Below are 16,346 nucleotides of genomic sequence, written 5' to 3'. Positions count from 1 at the left end.
TGTAGCCCAAATATCTACAAATCATAAACCTTTGTCTTGCATCAGTATAAACAAATCTAACTGTAATCCGAAGAATGCTTATAGTCAATATTTGACCTCTCAACTAGCATGGTTGTACATAGTACAGGGAGGGAAAGAAGACAAAAGCAAAACTGACCCCTCAAAAATCCCCACCTATTTTAGAGAAGTTAGAAAATAGATGTGGCAGACTAGCCAAGATCATTTTTAACTTGTCACTTTTCAAAGCAGACTATTGAATGAGACATTTCATCTGAGGTAGAAATTAATATTTTACTTGTATTTCTACACTATAGAAATTTTTTTCTAATTCATTTTCTTCAGAAAGTTAAATTTTGGATCACTTAGATTTGTGAGGATTTTTTTAAATACATTTAGTCTTTCAATGTCTTCTCATACTCTGTGAATTTCAAATTTAAAAGGACAAAAGTTTATGTCCTTGATTTCCTGTTGAAGGATGCCAGCACTGATACTATTAATGAATAGCCCTAGTAAAATAAGCATGAATCTTTTGTGAGAATATTCCTTCCTAGAAGGAGTTGGGTTTGCCCTTTCCCAAGATTGAGGTTTCTGTGAAAATTCTTTCAAAAGCGTCTTAGCCATTTTACTCTGTATTCATCTTATTAAATGTTGCTTCTATCAGAGGGAAAAATAATCTGATTACTGAAATATTAATTAATTTAAAATGACAAGGAAATTGCCACATCGATAGAATTTTGGACCATCTATTTAAAGATGATTCTTTAAAAAGATTATGCATATGGATTATATTCTGAAATGTTTCCTTGAATGAATAAGAGATGATTAACAAGAAGATTACACTGAAATCATCAGCCTACCTTTTTAAGAGGAAAATATTGTTTAGTGAAATAAGAAATATAAAACTTAATTTTAGTAAAGAATGATAAATGTTAATTGGATTTTTCTCTTTTGCTTTTAGCTGTATGACAAAATTAATACAAAGTCTTCACCACAAATCAGGAATCCTCCAAGTGATGCTGTACAGAGAGCCAAAGAGGTAAGTGACATATTTTGTAAACATATCTGGGTGTCATATTTGCTACCTTTATTGAAAACATTTCTACTGCACAGGAAGAGGTAGCTTCCTTAGAGTCACAGTTGGATCATTTTACTCAGATTTAGTAATTCTAAATTTTACTGAGCATTTGCATACAGAAAAGAAAGAAATCTCAGCAGCAACATTTCCTAGATTTCTAGTTCTTGTTCTGCTATGTAAACTTGAACATGTTAAGATATCAATTTTGTTTCATTATTTTAAATTATTTTACTGTACTCAGTGGAAGTAGACATGCTCTGAACATTTGAGTTCCTTATTCAAGGTAATGTTTGAAAAGTTAATTAAATATCTATAGCAACTAAGTTTAGAAATGTCATTTTTATAAATTTTAGGTTACTGTACATCTAACATTTTTAACTTTTTAGTACACAGCCTTTTTAACTTTTTAATATAGACATATGACATTGCAGGAAGTTTTAAAAATAAAAATTCACTTATAATCTCATCATCCTAATGCAGTAATTTTCATTTGCATAACCTTTTCCAGTCCTTATCCATTTGTACACAAAATTTGACATGGTCTCAATCAAAACGTATCTTTTGTTTACATAACATTATATCATGAGCATTTTTTCCATGTTCCTACTTGGGCTTTATAAATATAAGCTCTGATGACAGCATAATTTTTCTTTGCTATTACTAAATTATGATGAATTAGCAATCCCTCCATTGTTAGACATCGAGGGTTCTTTATTCACTTTTCGATGTCATAAAAGTCTCTATGCACATATTTCCCATTGGAAAAAATATGTTTCTTATAAAGTGAGATTACTAAGTAAAAATAATATGAAAGTCATAATGTCTTTCCTACCAGATTTTAAACATAAGCCCTGTACTGGAAAATATCATATATTCACTGAGAAACAAGACTGAGGACATAAGAGCTGCTAGGCCTGCCTACATGGTCAGGACACCAGCCTGGAGAGGTCCTCTATAACTTAGGAGACCACACATCATCAGTGTTTAGAATCATAGACTGGGTGCAGGGGAATGGTTCCATAGAGCAGTGGTTAGCACATCTGCTTTACATGCAGAAGGTCCTGGGTTCCCGCCCCAGTGGATCACAGGCCAGGCCCTGGGCGCCAGGCCCCGGGTGTACACCTTGAGCACGTGGGAGGAATGCCCCACCTTCAGAGATCCAGTTCTTAAGGGGAGATGGCAACCAGGGGTGGAAGTGGTACTGGGGGGTATTAAAAAAAACATCATAGACTGTGAAAGTAGCAGGGGACCAAAGAGAGTATGTGGTTTTGTCCTTTTTTCACTGCAAGAAAAACTCAAAGCATAAAATACACCAGGGAGAACTGAGTTATCATCATTAATATGAATTATCAGCATAAACAAAACTTGATAAGGGTGCCTTTAGATAAGAAAGAACCCCTGTAGTTTCTGTTGTTTGTTTGTTTGTTTGTTTGTTTGTTTGTTTGTTTGTTCTTCCCAAATGAGGTAGTTGAATAGCACATAGGTATGCTGCTGAAGTCTAAACCTTAGGCTAAGTGACCTCACAACATCCCCTTCTGCCTCAGTATTAACAGATTCTCCAAGATGAGGTAAGAGATTTCTAATGGACAGGTGACTTTTGTGCCCCTGATATCCAATCCTGCTGAAGCAATCCTTGATTGGCTCACCTTTTAGAATTGAGTGCAATGTGTATAACCTCACTGTGAGTTCAGCCATCTACAGTCAAGACATCTAGTATGATGTGTTTACTCTGAAAGAGAACAAAGGCTTTCCCCCTGGGCTCATGTCACATAATCAAATTCTAAACAGGTAAACTCCATCCTAGTGATGAAAAATAACTTTTGAAAAACAATTTCTTCTGAAAACAACCATTTTCCCTGTACAGAGAAAATGTTAACAACTATAATTAGTGATGAAAATTTGAGTGGAAAGAGCAAATTTAGGGTTTTGTTTTTTAAAATTATTCTCTTGGATTCCCTGGCAATTAATCCCAGGAATTATCGGCAGGGATGTGGTTCTCTCTTTATGAGATGAGTGTGGAGAATAACATTGATTCTGCCAGGCTGCAAGGAAAATTGCATAAGTGTTATTCTTCTTTAAGTTGTTTTGATTTGAGCCTGTGTCATTTTAATCATTCTAAAAGGAATTGACAGTTTTATTAACATAAAGTAAAGCTGTTTTTAGCTTTTATTATAGATTCATTTTGATGTTGAGTTTGGAAAAAGGTTTAGTTTCCCATTAAATTAAGTTACTTACACCTGTCATAAATATTATTGTGGACTTGTCATTTTGTTTTGTGTTTTTTTTTTCAATAACCTTTTGGGTTATAGTTGGATAATGTAGGCATAGACTATTATAGCAATTTGTTTTATTTTTATTGCCATCAATATATTCTCTATTAATAACCAACCTTTAAATAAAATGATGAATTTTTCCAAAATAATTGTTTTGCCTGCCATTAAAAATTTACTCATAATTTGTAATTTAAAAGAATTCTGTATCTTTGAAGTCTTGCATGCTGTTTGCACTATTATATATCTTGCTTTTTTATTTTTTAGGTATTGGAAGAAATTTCATGTTACCCTGAGAATAATGACGCAAAGGAACTAAAGCGTATTTTAACACAACCTCATTTCATGGTAAGTAATAAGTAAATTCCCGTAGAACTAAAACCTTATTTTAAAAGAAGTTTTTAATCTTAAATTTTTTTTCTTGTTAAATTATAGTTGGTATACAATATTATATTAGTTTTAGGTATACAACATAGTGATTAGATATTTATATACTTTACAATGTGGTCACCATGATAAGTCTAGTATCTATCTATCACCATTCAGTTATTATGATATTACTGACACATCCCCTGTGCTGTACACTACATCTCCATAGCTTGCTTATTTTGTAACTGGAAACTTGTAGCTCTTATTCCCCTTCACCCTTAGTAAAGAATTCTCTGAACCTAGGTGATGTATTTATTGGAAGAATTACGTCTCTTAACAATGTAGAACTTATACTTTATTCATTTGTACTGTGTGGAAAACAGGGATAGCACCCATATTGGACCAATTATTATAAAACTAAATGGTTCAACAGAACTCAAAATAAATGAGATAATTTTCTGTAGAAGAAGGTCTATAGTTGTCTACTTAACTGCAATTTGAAATCATGATTACAGATGAAAATTTATATTGAATATAACATTTTTAAAACAGCCACATATCAGTATATGTAGAGAGTGGAAAATCCAAGTATCTGCCCTTTGGGAGAAAATCTGACTTAAATATATGTTTTTATTACTGCTATTGCAGTGATATTTTTAAAACAATAGTAACAGTATAATAAGTAGATCATACCAGTTACTGTGAGTTTTGATATACATTGTGATAATACAATGTTTTTAAAACTTTTACCCAATCATTGAAATAGAATTTATCCTCAAAGCGACCACCTAGAAAGAAGCAATCATTGCATTCACCCTAATTCTCCCACCCAAGCATGAAAGGCTGAACTCAAGTATAATCCTTGAGAATATTTGGCTTGATTCTTATGTGACAGCAGCACTCTCCAGTGAGTTACAAGAAACCAGGTTCTATATGCACCTGTTTGTATTCACCTGTGTAACATTCTAAAACATACTGGTTTGCCAAAGCTGGTCCCTTCCACAGTGGATGAGCAATCTCACCTCAGCTTAGCTCTCACTGAATTTATGATCTCATTTAATTGTTGTTATTACCTGTTTCACAGACCAGGAAAATGAAGAAACTCTATGCCATAGTAGTATCCTCAAGTATGAGAAATCACAAATGTCAGGAGTTAATTACCCTTACTTAATATTGCCTTGTTCCCTGATTGTTTCATGTGTAGGCCACGTTTCCCCAGATTATAATGAATTCCCCTTTAGCTATCATGTCTTATATAGTGTAAAAGTGGTTAAAGCTGTGGATTCAGATAGACCTGTGATTGAACTCCAACCTTGCACTACTAGTTCTGTGAAATCTGACTCTCTGAGCCACCCTCATGGAGTTGGAGTAAGACTTAAATAGATGATACATCTACCATGCTTAGCACAGTGCCTGACAAATGCTTGACACTTAATAAATGTTAGCTAATGAACATTATTAGTTATTCCATAGTATCTTATCATGTGCAGGGTACATAGTATATTCTCAGTAAATTATTGACTAAGTTAGGAATGTGCCCATTTGCATATAGATTAGGCTCGCCTCAACTGCTCTGTGCAGTGTGTTTTCCATAGATAGAAATCTGTACATTTTGGACAGACAGGTCTGTCTATAAATTGCTAAGTAAACTCAGCTCAAGTCAGAGAATGATATACAATTATTTGAGACCAGTAAATCTTTCAGATTTGATATAGGCAAAATAAAGAAATTAATATATATCCAAAATACAGCCTTTTTTAAGGTTAAGGTTTTTTTCAAGACCACTAATGCCCAGATAGCCCTGTGTTTCACGACTTATCTACCTTCAAAGCCTTGATTATTTTGCTTTCCTGAAGTCAGAGAAAAGTTAATATGTGTACTGTTATTAGTAAACATTTCCAGAAATAATAAATAATTCTTATAATTTTTGAATACCTAGCTCCATGTTTAAAAAACATTTTCATTCATTCATCAAATATGTAAATGCCTACTATGTGTCAAGCACCATGCTAGGCTCTAAAGATAGTGGTGAATAGGACAAACAAGGTCCCTGCCTTCATGGAACTTCCATTCTAGTGGGGGTGGGGCGGGGGAATGGATAGATGAGCTAGGGACAGAAGGTGAGCAAGTAAACTAACAAGATAATTTCATATAATGATAATAACTATGAAGAAAAGAAAGGAGTTAACATGTGAGCCTCATTATATGAAAGAACTAACCTTCTGAATTCCAAGCCTGGGGAAGAGCAAATGCAAAGGCCCAGAAGCAGGAAGGAACTTTATAGGCTCAGAGTACAGAAAGAAGGCCATTGTGGCTGGGATATAGTAAACAAGGGAATAGTACAAGAAGAACTAGAAGAGGGTGACACAGGCCGACCATGTAGGGCCTTCCAGGCCATGGTAAAGAGCCCGGATTTTCTCCTGATTGCAGTAGGATGGCACTGAGTGATTGCAAGCAGGAAAGATCAGATCCATGCTTTAGAAATTTCTGGGGCTGCTGTATAGAGAATGAACTACAGGGAGGACAAGTGTTAAAAGAAGGAGACCAATTAGGTAAAAGGCTGTCATGAGAGGGTAAAGGCTTGGAGAAGGATAGGGCTGATAGACAATGGGTAGATTGAGACTCTTCAGTAGAGATGGTTGAATACAACAGGACTTGCTAATGGTTGGGATATGAGGTGGTATGACTAACCCCTTTTACAGTTCACAGAGGAAACTGTGTCCTAGAAAGGTAAAGAGGCTTGCTTGAGGTCACCCATATAGTAAGTAGTCTCCTTGAGGTTCAAAACCCAGATTTTGCTGGCTCCAAAGCCCATGTTCTTAAAGGTGGGTTGACTTATAATGAAGATCCATTTTCCTATAAATTTAATTTGAGCTCATTGGTCATTTCTAAATAAGCATATGTTTGGATAATGTCCCATGTGGGAAATATAATTCTGAGCTATATACAATATGTTAAATAAACTGTTAAATGCTGAAACTTTCTATCTTATAAGCATTTTAAAATCATGATTTCAAAATCTTGGTATTTTTAAATAAATAATAACAGCTAAAGGAAAATATTTTAATGCTTATGTTTTTATCATGCCAAGGTTTGGAAGTTATTAGTGTATTTATAATTTCACACTTATTTGTTCAATTATCTGGCTTTTTCTTTGCTTTTTGATCATTAAAACATGAAGGTTTAACATTGAATTACCTAACACTTAAAAATACATATACTCATAAATGTTTACAGTAATTAAAGGAAGAGTAAATAGGTATAGATTTAAATGATTTTTAAAGTCTTACACTATATTTAAAGGTAATGATCAAAAATATTATCATATTAATCTTTTTTCAGTTATTCCATTTGAAAGACTAGTTTTTTTAAAAAAGAACAAATCCTTTGCTTATTGCAATTATAAAATATAAAGCATTAAAGATAAAGGCAAATATTCATAGAAGTTTATGCTTTAATTTTTTAAGAAATCAAATCTAAAACAGAAGGTTTTAAAAGCAAATTCATATCCTACTTTCCAAAAAGCAAGATGGTTAAAATCACTTTAGTTGTCATGAAAACTTCATTAAGTGGTAAATTTTATGATTTATAATTAAAAAGCCAGAGGAACCACTTTTGAACCTAAAACTCAGTTTTTCTTGTTCATTACAAAGTAGTCAGATTTTTTTTCACTCTCATCTGAAGTTGTTAGATGTCTGTCCATATCCTTATTATAGTACAAAAAGTGAAAGTGTTTTTTTCCTATTACGTGATTCTTATTTAATTAAGAATAATAGCTATTTCAGATTAGTAACAATTGCTCAATCATACCTCATAACATATCTGAAGAAAAATATTCAAACTTTGATTTTCCTATCTTTTATTGGGCATACTATTTTTAATGGCTTTTTTTTTAACAATGTGTGAGTGACCCCCTTTTTTCTGTTCCCATATGCATCGGAGCTTCAGGTTACGTTTTTATTTTATGGTAGCAGTCTTTTACAGAGGCAAGTTGTGGTTAATATCAAGTATGACCTCATTCAGTGGCATAAGTTGAGCGTTTTTCTTTAAAGTTCAATTGGAGCATTTTGTAATTGTGGGCTTATCCTTCCTTATAAATAATACATTAAATACAAGTGTTTGCTTATATATTTAAAAGGGAAAAAATCATTTGCAAAAAGCAGCATAAACATTTTCTCCAACTCATGTAACTGACATTATAACCTGATGAAAGCTTGGTTCTCTATTTACCTGGCTATATATCCTCCAGTCATACAAAGCATGTTTTTTAAAATTTACTAATTATGGAAGACACATCTACAGTTAATTCAATTAACCTAATTTTAGTGAATGAAGTTTTTCAGTTTGCCTGTTATTGATTTTTGCTTCTTGCCCTAAGTCTTAGTCCCTTGAGTAGCCACAATTAAAGTGGAAAAAGAGGGATTTACCCACATAGCACAACCTCCACAGTTGTGCTTGGGGTACCAGTGCAGGGTGCAGTCAGGCAATGATCAGGAAACCAAGGTCCCAAGGGCCATTGTAGAGCCCTGCTCGCTAGCTGTGCATTGCTTAGTGCCCCCTCAGTGCCCCTCACCCAGACCCCAGTTAAGGCCAGCCCTCTGAGATCTTGGAAATATCTGCCATTTCCACTAGAAAGCCAAATGCATGTATCGCTCCAAGCACATACTCTGTTGATGACAAATTAACACCATCTTCTTTATGAATTTACTGCATTGTTACTTTATTTTTGCCTCATATGTATTCCTTTAAAATTAAAATTGCCAAGTCATAACTTTGATAAGCCTTTTAATTAAATAACTTAATTTGAGATACTAATGGTTATACTTTTAAAGCAGTTTTCATTGTATTTCATTATCTCCAGATATTTCATTACCACACAGATCGCAGAGTAAATAAAACAGAACTGAACTTATAGTTAGCATAGAAGAAAACATAATCTATGTAAAGCTCCAAACATACTGATATTCAGCTGTAAAATTATCTTTGAAGTAGAAACATTCAAATATTCATGCTTATTAAAAACTTTTATGATGGGACCAAAAGTACAGTAAGTGGAAGAATATCCTTTTTTAGCGAAACAAGGGATATTTGTTATCTAATTTCACTGAGGTGACACATGCAGATATCAATACAAAGAAATCACTTTTTCTTTGTCAACATGGTTTGCAAAAAAAAGTCGTAACTGTCAACTTATTTTTCATTTAGTCAAGTGCTCTAAAAAAATAGAAATGACTAAAAACATTAAATTAAATAAGTTTAGATTTTGAGCTACATATTATATGTGATATTTTGGAAAGTTACCTTTTTTTCAGGTATACTTGTGTGTTTTTTTATTTCTTTTACTAAGACATATTACAAATTATCTTTGTCCTATGGATTATATAAAAGTTATTGTTAATACCACCAATGAAAGATATTTGCTCAATACACCAATTACTACACTGGTTCTTTCTAAATTTATTACCTTTATAAGCCCCAGCACAATTTGCCACCTCTATTTACAAGATGATTCTTCTAAATTATTTGAAATTGCATTACGTCCACCTTTATTTGAACAAGTTAGTTGGTACTTTTTCACAGCATCAGATCATACCTCAAACCCAGGTAATCAACAAACATATCCATTCATTAATTTACTCATTTATTAATTTGTTCATTCATTTTTTTATCCATCTATCATGATTATTTGTCACAAAGAAATCAAGGTATGGTTGTATCTAGGTGTAATGTGCTTTGAGTTCTCTATTGATGAGCGATAACTTTGACAGGTAAAGAATAATTTTATATATGTTAATATAATAGATTTTGCTGGAATAGTACTGTTATTAATATTTTACTTCTTTCATAAAATACCAGGCCTTACTTCAGACTCACGATGTAGTGGCACATGAAGTTTACAGTGATGAAGCGCTGAGGGTCACACCTCCTCCCACCTCTCCCTATTTAAATGGTGATTCTCCAGAAAGCGCCAATGGAGACATGGATATGGAGAACGTCACCAGAGTTCGGCTGGTCCAGTTCCAAAAGAACACAGATGAACCAATGGTAAGTAGGAAAAGAAAGTTTTCTATACTCTCATAAAATCCCAATATCAGTTAGAGCAGCTAACTTCAACCTGTACTACCAGGAGGTAGTAGGGGTTGTGGGGGAAGGATGGCATGGATAGTTTTAAAGAAGTCAGTTTGCAGACCCTCATTTCATGACTGTCCTCCACCACCACCCAGAATTGTTGTGCTGACATCATACCTAAGACATGTTGGTTCTCCATCTCACTTCTCCTTTTACAATTGCTCTTCTAATTAAAAAAAATATAACAAGAAAGAAAAAGGTTAAAAAAAGTGCTTTACTCCAGAGTGTGAAAGCCTCCAGGACAACAAAGGAATAATTTGAAATATTGGTATTGGTGTTGATAAAGTGACATTATAATGGCATTGTAAAAAAATCCTTTTATGAGGTTTGTGGCTTCCAGATCTTTTGCCTTCAACAAAATTAGAGGAAGAATAATTCAGAAGGCAAAGAATTGAATAAAATTGCTAAAATCAAATTCCTTCTATTCGTATCTATGAATTAATTTTCTCAGCGCTTAGGAATAGCGTTGGAATAGAACTGAAGCTGACCCCTACCTTATTCTCATAGAATTTATATAGATTAGGAAGATCAAAGAAAGGCTCCTTGATGTTAACTGAACAAAAGCAGGGCCTGGGATAGGTAGGGCACAGTGGAGAAGATCCTGGAAAACCATGTAGCACACGCAGAAACCTGGTAGTAAAAAGGCTCTTGACTTAGTTTCAAAATAGAAAGACAGCACCATGGCTGGACTGTAGAAAACAAGGTGAGTGGCAGGAATGGGACCACACAAATGTTGAAAGACATGTTAAAGATTCTGTTCTTTACCTTAAAAACATCAGGAAGCAATTAATGAGTTTTAAGCAGGGAGACAAGATCAGATTTTCATTTGAGAAATAATCACTCTGAAGAATGGATTAGAGGGGAACAAGTGTGGGTATGGGAAGACCAGTTAAGAGGCTTTTAATATAGTATTACAGGGGAGAAATGATGGAACTGAACTATAGGAATAGATATCAAATGGAAAGAAGTGGATAGATTTAACAAAAGAGTAAAATCAATAGACCTCAGTAATGGATTGATGATGGAGATAAAGGAGAAGCAAGTATCAAGAACGACCCTAAACTTTAGATTTTCACAACTAGGTAGACAATAATGCTACCTACTAAAACAGGGAACATTGGGAAAGTTCCACATTCGGGGGAGGAATCCTATCTTTACGGAAAAATATTCAGATTTAGTGCATTCATATCTTTTTCTCAGAACATAGGGAAGGGATATTGGGATGTAGAAAAACAAATACCTACTTAAGAAAGTTGCCTAGTTGCTCTCCAAATGAAAGAAAGAGTTACAGAGCATTGATTCTATGACTGCAATTTCCAGAGAGCCCTCAACTCTAAACATTTCAGGTTGTAATTCTCATTTACTGTGCTTTGCCAGTTGTACTATAATATCCCAGCAATAGGCAGGGACATGCAAATCATCTTGCCCCTTCTAGTGCTCACCAAGCAAATCATTGACATAAGAACACAGGCAGTAGCAGCTTTGGGTTCCTTGAACAAATCACTTTATATCAGTGAGCCTCAGTTTGCTCATATTTTGCTTAGCAAGTATTGCCAAAAGCATACTTGATTAAATGATCTCCAAGATCCCACCTAGCTCTGAAAGGCTAATATTCCATTCATTCATTTTATATATTCATTCGCTCACTTAGCAAATGTTTGTTAAGTGCCTGCTATGTGCAGATAACTATATTAGATGACAGTGACATAGTGGCAGATAAGACATATCTTTCCCAGAGCTCACCTTTCACAGGGCTTCCTACATTAAACAAGAAAATATGCAATTTAACAGAGTTTGTTTAACAAGAACAGTTATGCCATAGCTATAGAGGAGAGAAGGCTATGTTAGAGCATCAGGAAGAAGGGGTGATCAGCCAAGCAAAGCAGACAGGAAGGTGAAATTGGCCTCGAGAAGGCAGCTTAGAAGTGTCTTGTGATCATCATGTTCTAAAGCAGCCCAATGACAATAGCATGGTCTTTCGTATGAAGGCTGACTACCTAGAATCATAGGTTGAATAAAAGCATAAAATTGCATCCCTAAGTTACTTTTCTCAAAAAGTATAAAATGGCCTTAAATCTCCCCTGAAAGTCTTCTTAAAGAAGCCCTTCTCTCTTCTTTCTTCTGTGATCCCAGTGAAGGTGTGTTTTATGACTCGTTGTCATAAAAATGGAAATTATTTTATGGAAAATATATATCTTCAATAATATAATTCTCTATTATGTGTAATACAGCTTCATTTGCTTTCTTAGTTGTCTTATTAAAAGCATTATATTACTATGCAAGATATACCCATATGATCTCTTTTTGTTTTTTTGGAACTTCTACAATGTGTCCAACTATGCTAAGTCCACCCTCCCAAGGGTGATGTACTCCCGTTATACCCTTGTTTTCTCATTTGTAATATCGCATTTGTAATTATTTATCTATTGATTGAGACTCCCTCAGTTGCAAGTGATAGAGACCAAACTTGAACTAGCTTAGACAATAAGGGAAAGGCTTATGTAAATAAGGAAACACCATGAGTTTACTCTAAGCTGGAGTAGGTGTGGGAGTAGGCACCCAACCCAAGCTGGGCCAGTGCTTTCCCTGGAATTTGAGAACTTGGGAACCAAAAGAACATGAATCAATTCCTCTCTGCAGAGAAATGTTTGGGGCAGACAAAATAATGAATGTTAACTCCAGTTGGTTTGAGATGAACTTACCCTAGCCATGAGAGACCCTGTCTGTCTCATTCACTACTATGCCTAGCAGAGTATCTGCCACATAAAGGTTCACAGTAGTGTTGGCTGAATGAATACATTGGTTTATTAATTTCAAGGATAGAACTCCCATCATACTATCATTTCCCTTATGAAATTAGATTTGTCTTACACATTAATTTGCAACATTTTTCCAGGAACACCTTTCTTGGTAACCATACATGCTGATTGATGTGTAAGTTGGAAATGAAACATGTCTTGCCTGCCACTTCTAAGAACTATAAAATAGGAACCATGCAAAGTTGTATTTTGTAGAATTGTACAAATTCAGACAGAGTCTAGATTATAAAATCTCAAATATTTTCATGAGGCTTTCTAAGTGTTATTCTCCAATGAAGAAGATAAGACAGAGTTTCCCTACCCTTAATCATCTCAAATTCAAAACCAGTTTAACCAAGGGCACTTGTTAAAAATGCAGATTGCTAGGCTCCATTCTAGACATCTTGAATATAAATCCAAAGAGAGAATTTAAAAATCAGTATTATTTAAAAAGCCACCATGTGATTCTTAGAATCAACCAGGTCTAGTGCAAAAATATTTTTATGAAAGCTTGTCTTTTAATGGTGAATAATTAGAAAACCAAAAGTAATCTATTCCATAGAATAGTATTCTAGCATTAAATATGTGGAGCTTCCATTTCTGGCCAAGATGGAGTAACAGGGACCAGATTTACCCTTTCACCTGAAACAACCAAAAAATTTTTTAAACAGACAAAATTACATGAAAGAACAATTTTCAAGACATTAGACATCAAGCAACAAAGGACAGTTATCCCTAAGAGACAGGAAGCAAACAAGATAAGCCTTATGATTGCCCCACCTTAGTGACTTGAGTTTGCAGGCCACAGCACAGAGAGCAGAGACTGAGACAGAGACCCTGTCTGTGCATACTTTCTAAATTGAAGAGACAAAACTGAAAGTCTGCGGAGACCAAGGTACATAAAGTTCATAGGAAAGAGTATTGAAGAAGAGAGAGATGCACAGAGAAAGAACTCCAGAGATCTATAGAGGGACCCCTCAATTATTATTCTGAATAATGATCAGCACATTTATGAGAGGAAACTACCCAGAGCTAAGGAAAGACCAGACTGCCTGTTACCATCTGCCAAACTGGAAAAACCAATTTGTGGGGCATTGTGTACAGTACACAGGAAGATATTGCCTCAGGAATGAGGAATAATTAGCCCTAGACAGAGAATTGCTCCAGACTTGCCTAACAAATCATGAAAGCAAGGCTCAAAGGATCAAACTATTTCAAAGTAACTGAAATACATCCCAGAGAAAAGCTAAAGAATATCTATAGGAATAAAAAAAATCTAGCATGAAACAAGATAAAATTCACAATATCTGGCATCTAATCAAAGATTACTAGGCATGTATAGAGAACTCTAAAGAGTCCACCAAAAAACTGTTAAAACTGATCAATGAATTCAGTACAGTAGCAAGATACAAAATCAATATTTAAAAGTCAGTTGCATTTTTATACACCAATAACAAACTATCAGAAAGAGAAATTAAGAAAACAATCTCATTTTTTGATTGTATGAAAAACAATAAAATACTTAGGAATCAAAGGAGATAAAAGACCTGTTCTCAGAAACTTGTAAGTCATTGAGGAAAGAAATTGAAAAAGATACAAATAAATGGAAGGATATACTGTGGCCATGGACAGGAAGAATTAACATCATTAAAATTTCCATACTACGTAAAGCAATCTATAGATTCAATGCAATCTCTATCGAAACACCAAAAGCATTTTTTACAGAACTAAAACAAATCATCCTGAAATTTATATGGAACCAGAAAAGACCCCAAATAGCCATGACAGTCTTGAGAAAGAAGACCAAAGTTGGAGGTATCACACTACCTGATATCAAACTATACTACAAGGCTACAGTGATCAAAACAGCATGCTACTGGCATAAGAACAGATACATTGATCAATGGAACAAATAGAGCCCAGAAATAAATCCACATCTATACACTCAATTAATATATGACAAAGGAGGCAAGAATATACAATGGGGTAAAGACAGTCTCTTCAATAAATAATGCTGGGAGAATTAGACAGATGCATGCTAAAAAAGAAAGAGAGAGAGAGAGAGAAAGAAAAGAAAAGAAAGAAAAGAAAAGAAAAGAAAGAAAGAAAGAAAGAAAGAAAGAAAGAAAGAAAGAAAGAAAGAAAGAAAGAAAGAAAGAAAGAAACTGGACCACCTTTTTACGCCATATACAAGAATAAACTTAAAATGGATTAAAGACTTAAATGTAAGAACCAAAACCATAAAACTTCTAGAAGAAACCATAGGCAGTAATCTCTCTGATATTGCTACTAGTAATTTCTTTTTGGAAATATCTCTTCGGGTAAGGGTGACAAAAGAAAAAATAAACAAATGGAACTACATCGAACTAAAAAGTTTTTGTACAGCAAAGGAAACCATCAACAAAACAAAAAAACAACCAACTGAATGAGAGAAGTTACTCACTTATGATACATCTGATAAGAGGTTAATATCCAAAATATATAAAAAACTCATACAACTTAGCAAACACACACACACAATCCATTTTTAAAATGGACAGAATACCTGAACAGATATTTCTCCAAAGAGGACATACAGATTACCAAGAGACATATGAAAAGATGCTCAAGGTCACTAATCATCAGTGAAATGCAATTTAAAACCACAATGAGATATCACCTCATACCTGTCAGAATGGCTATCAATAAATCAAAGAACAACAGGTGTTGGTGAGAATATGGAGAAAAGGGAACACTCATACACTGTTTAGGATTGCAAATTGGTGCAACCACTATGGAAAAACAGTCTGGAGGTTTCTCAAAAAATTAAAAATGTATATACCTTTTGGCCCAGCAATTGCACTTTTGGGTATTTATCCAAGAAAACAATAATCTGTAACAGTTTTGCACCCTTATGTTCATGGCAGCACAATTCACAATAACCAAGATATGGAAGCAACCTAAATGCCCATCAACAGACAATTGGATAAAGAAGTTATAGTTCATATATACAATGGAATATTACTCAGCCATTAAAAAAATGAAATCCTACCATATGCAACAATATGGATGAACCGAGAGGTTATTATGCTGAGTGAAATAAGTCAGACAGAGAAAGATAAATACCATATGATTTCGCTTATATGTGGAATCTAAGGAGCAAAGAGAACAAACTAATCAAAAACAGACTCACAAATATAGAGAACAGTCTGGTGATGGCCAGAGGGGAGGGGAGTTTGGGGGATTGGGAGAATGGGGTGAAGGGTTAAAAAAGTACAAATTAGTAGTTGATAGATGGTCTCAGGGTTTGGGAGCATGGCATAGGGAATGCAGTTAGCATTAATGCATTGGCTAGGTGGAGAGCCACAGGAAGGAGCAATTAGGGGGATCATTTTATAAACTATATAAATATCTAACCAATGTACTATATACTTGAAACTAATAATAAAATGAAATAAAATAAGATTACTAAGCATGTAAAGAGTTCGGAAAATGTAACCTATAATGTGAAGAATAATCGATCAATCAAAACTGACACAGAACTGACAAAGACATTAGAATTAGCAGAAAAATACAATATGAGATTAATGGCAAATTAGACATTTCAAACTAAAAGACTCGTGAATTCAAAGACAGCAATAAAAATTATCCAAAACAAAACTGAGAGAAAAAGATTTTTAAATGAACACCACTCTGCAAACAGCGCAATATATCTTTAATTGGAGT

The 16,346-nt window shown here is 34.2% G+C and overlaps 1 protein-coding gene across 9 annotated transcripts in view; it reads left to right on the top strand.

Moving 5' to 3' along the window:
• Positions 1-16,346, top strand: part of CASK (calcium/calmodulin dependent serine protein kinase) — a 365,515-nt gene that overhangs the window by 295,742 nt on the left and 53,427 nt on the right. For all 9 annotated transcript variants that reach the window (XM_016156554.2, XM_036226931.1, XM_016156547.2 and 6 more), the window contains 3 exons: positions 959-1,036; positions 3,613-3,693; positions 9,571-9,759. In XM_016156554.2, the coding sequence (XP_016012040.1) occupies positions 959-1,036; positions 3,613-3,693; positions 9,571-9,759 (348 nt within the window). The remainder of the gene's footprint in view (positions 1-958; positions 1,037-3,612; positions 3,694-9,570; positions 9,760-16,346) is intronic.

Source organism: Rousettus aegyptiacus, unplaced genomic scaffold (genome assembly GCF_014176215.1).
Source record: "Rousettus aegyptiacus isolate mRouAeg1 unplaced genomic scaffold, mRouAeg1.p scaffold_m13_p_9, whole genome shotgun sequence".
NCBI classification, from domain to species: Eukaryota; Metazoa; Chordata; class Mammalia; order Chiroptera; family Pteropodidae; genus Rousettus; species Rousettus aegyptiacus.
This window is presented reverse-complemented; position numbering and strand designations above follow the sequence as displayed.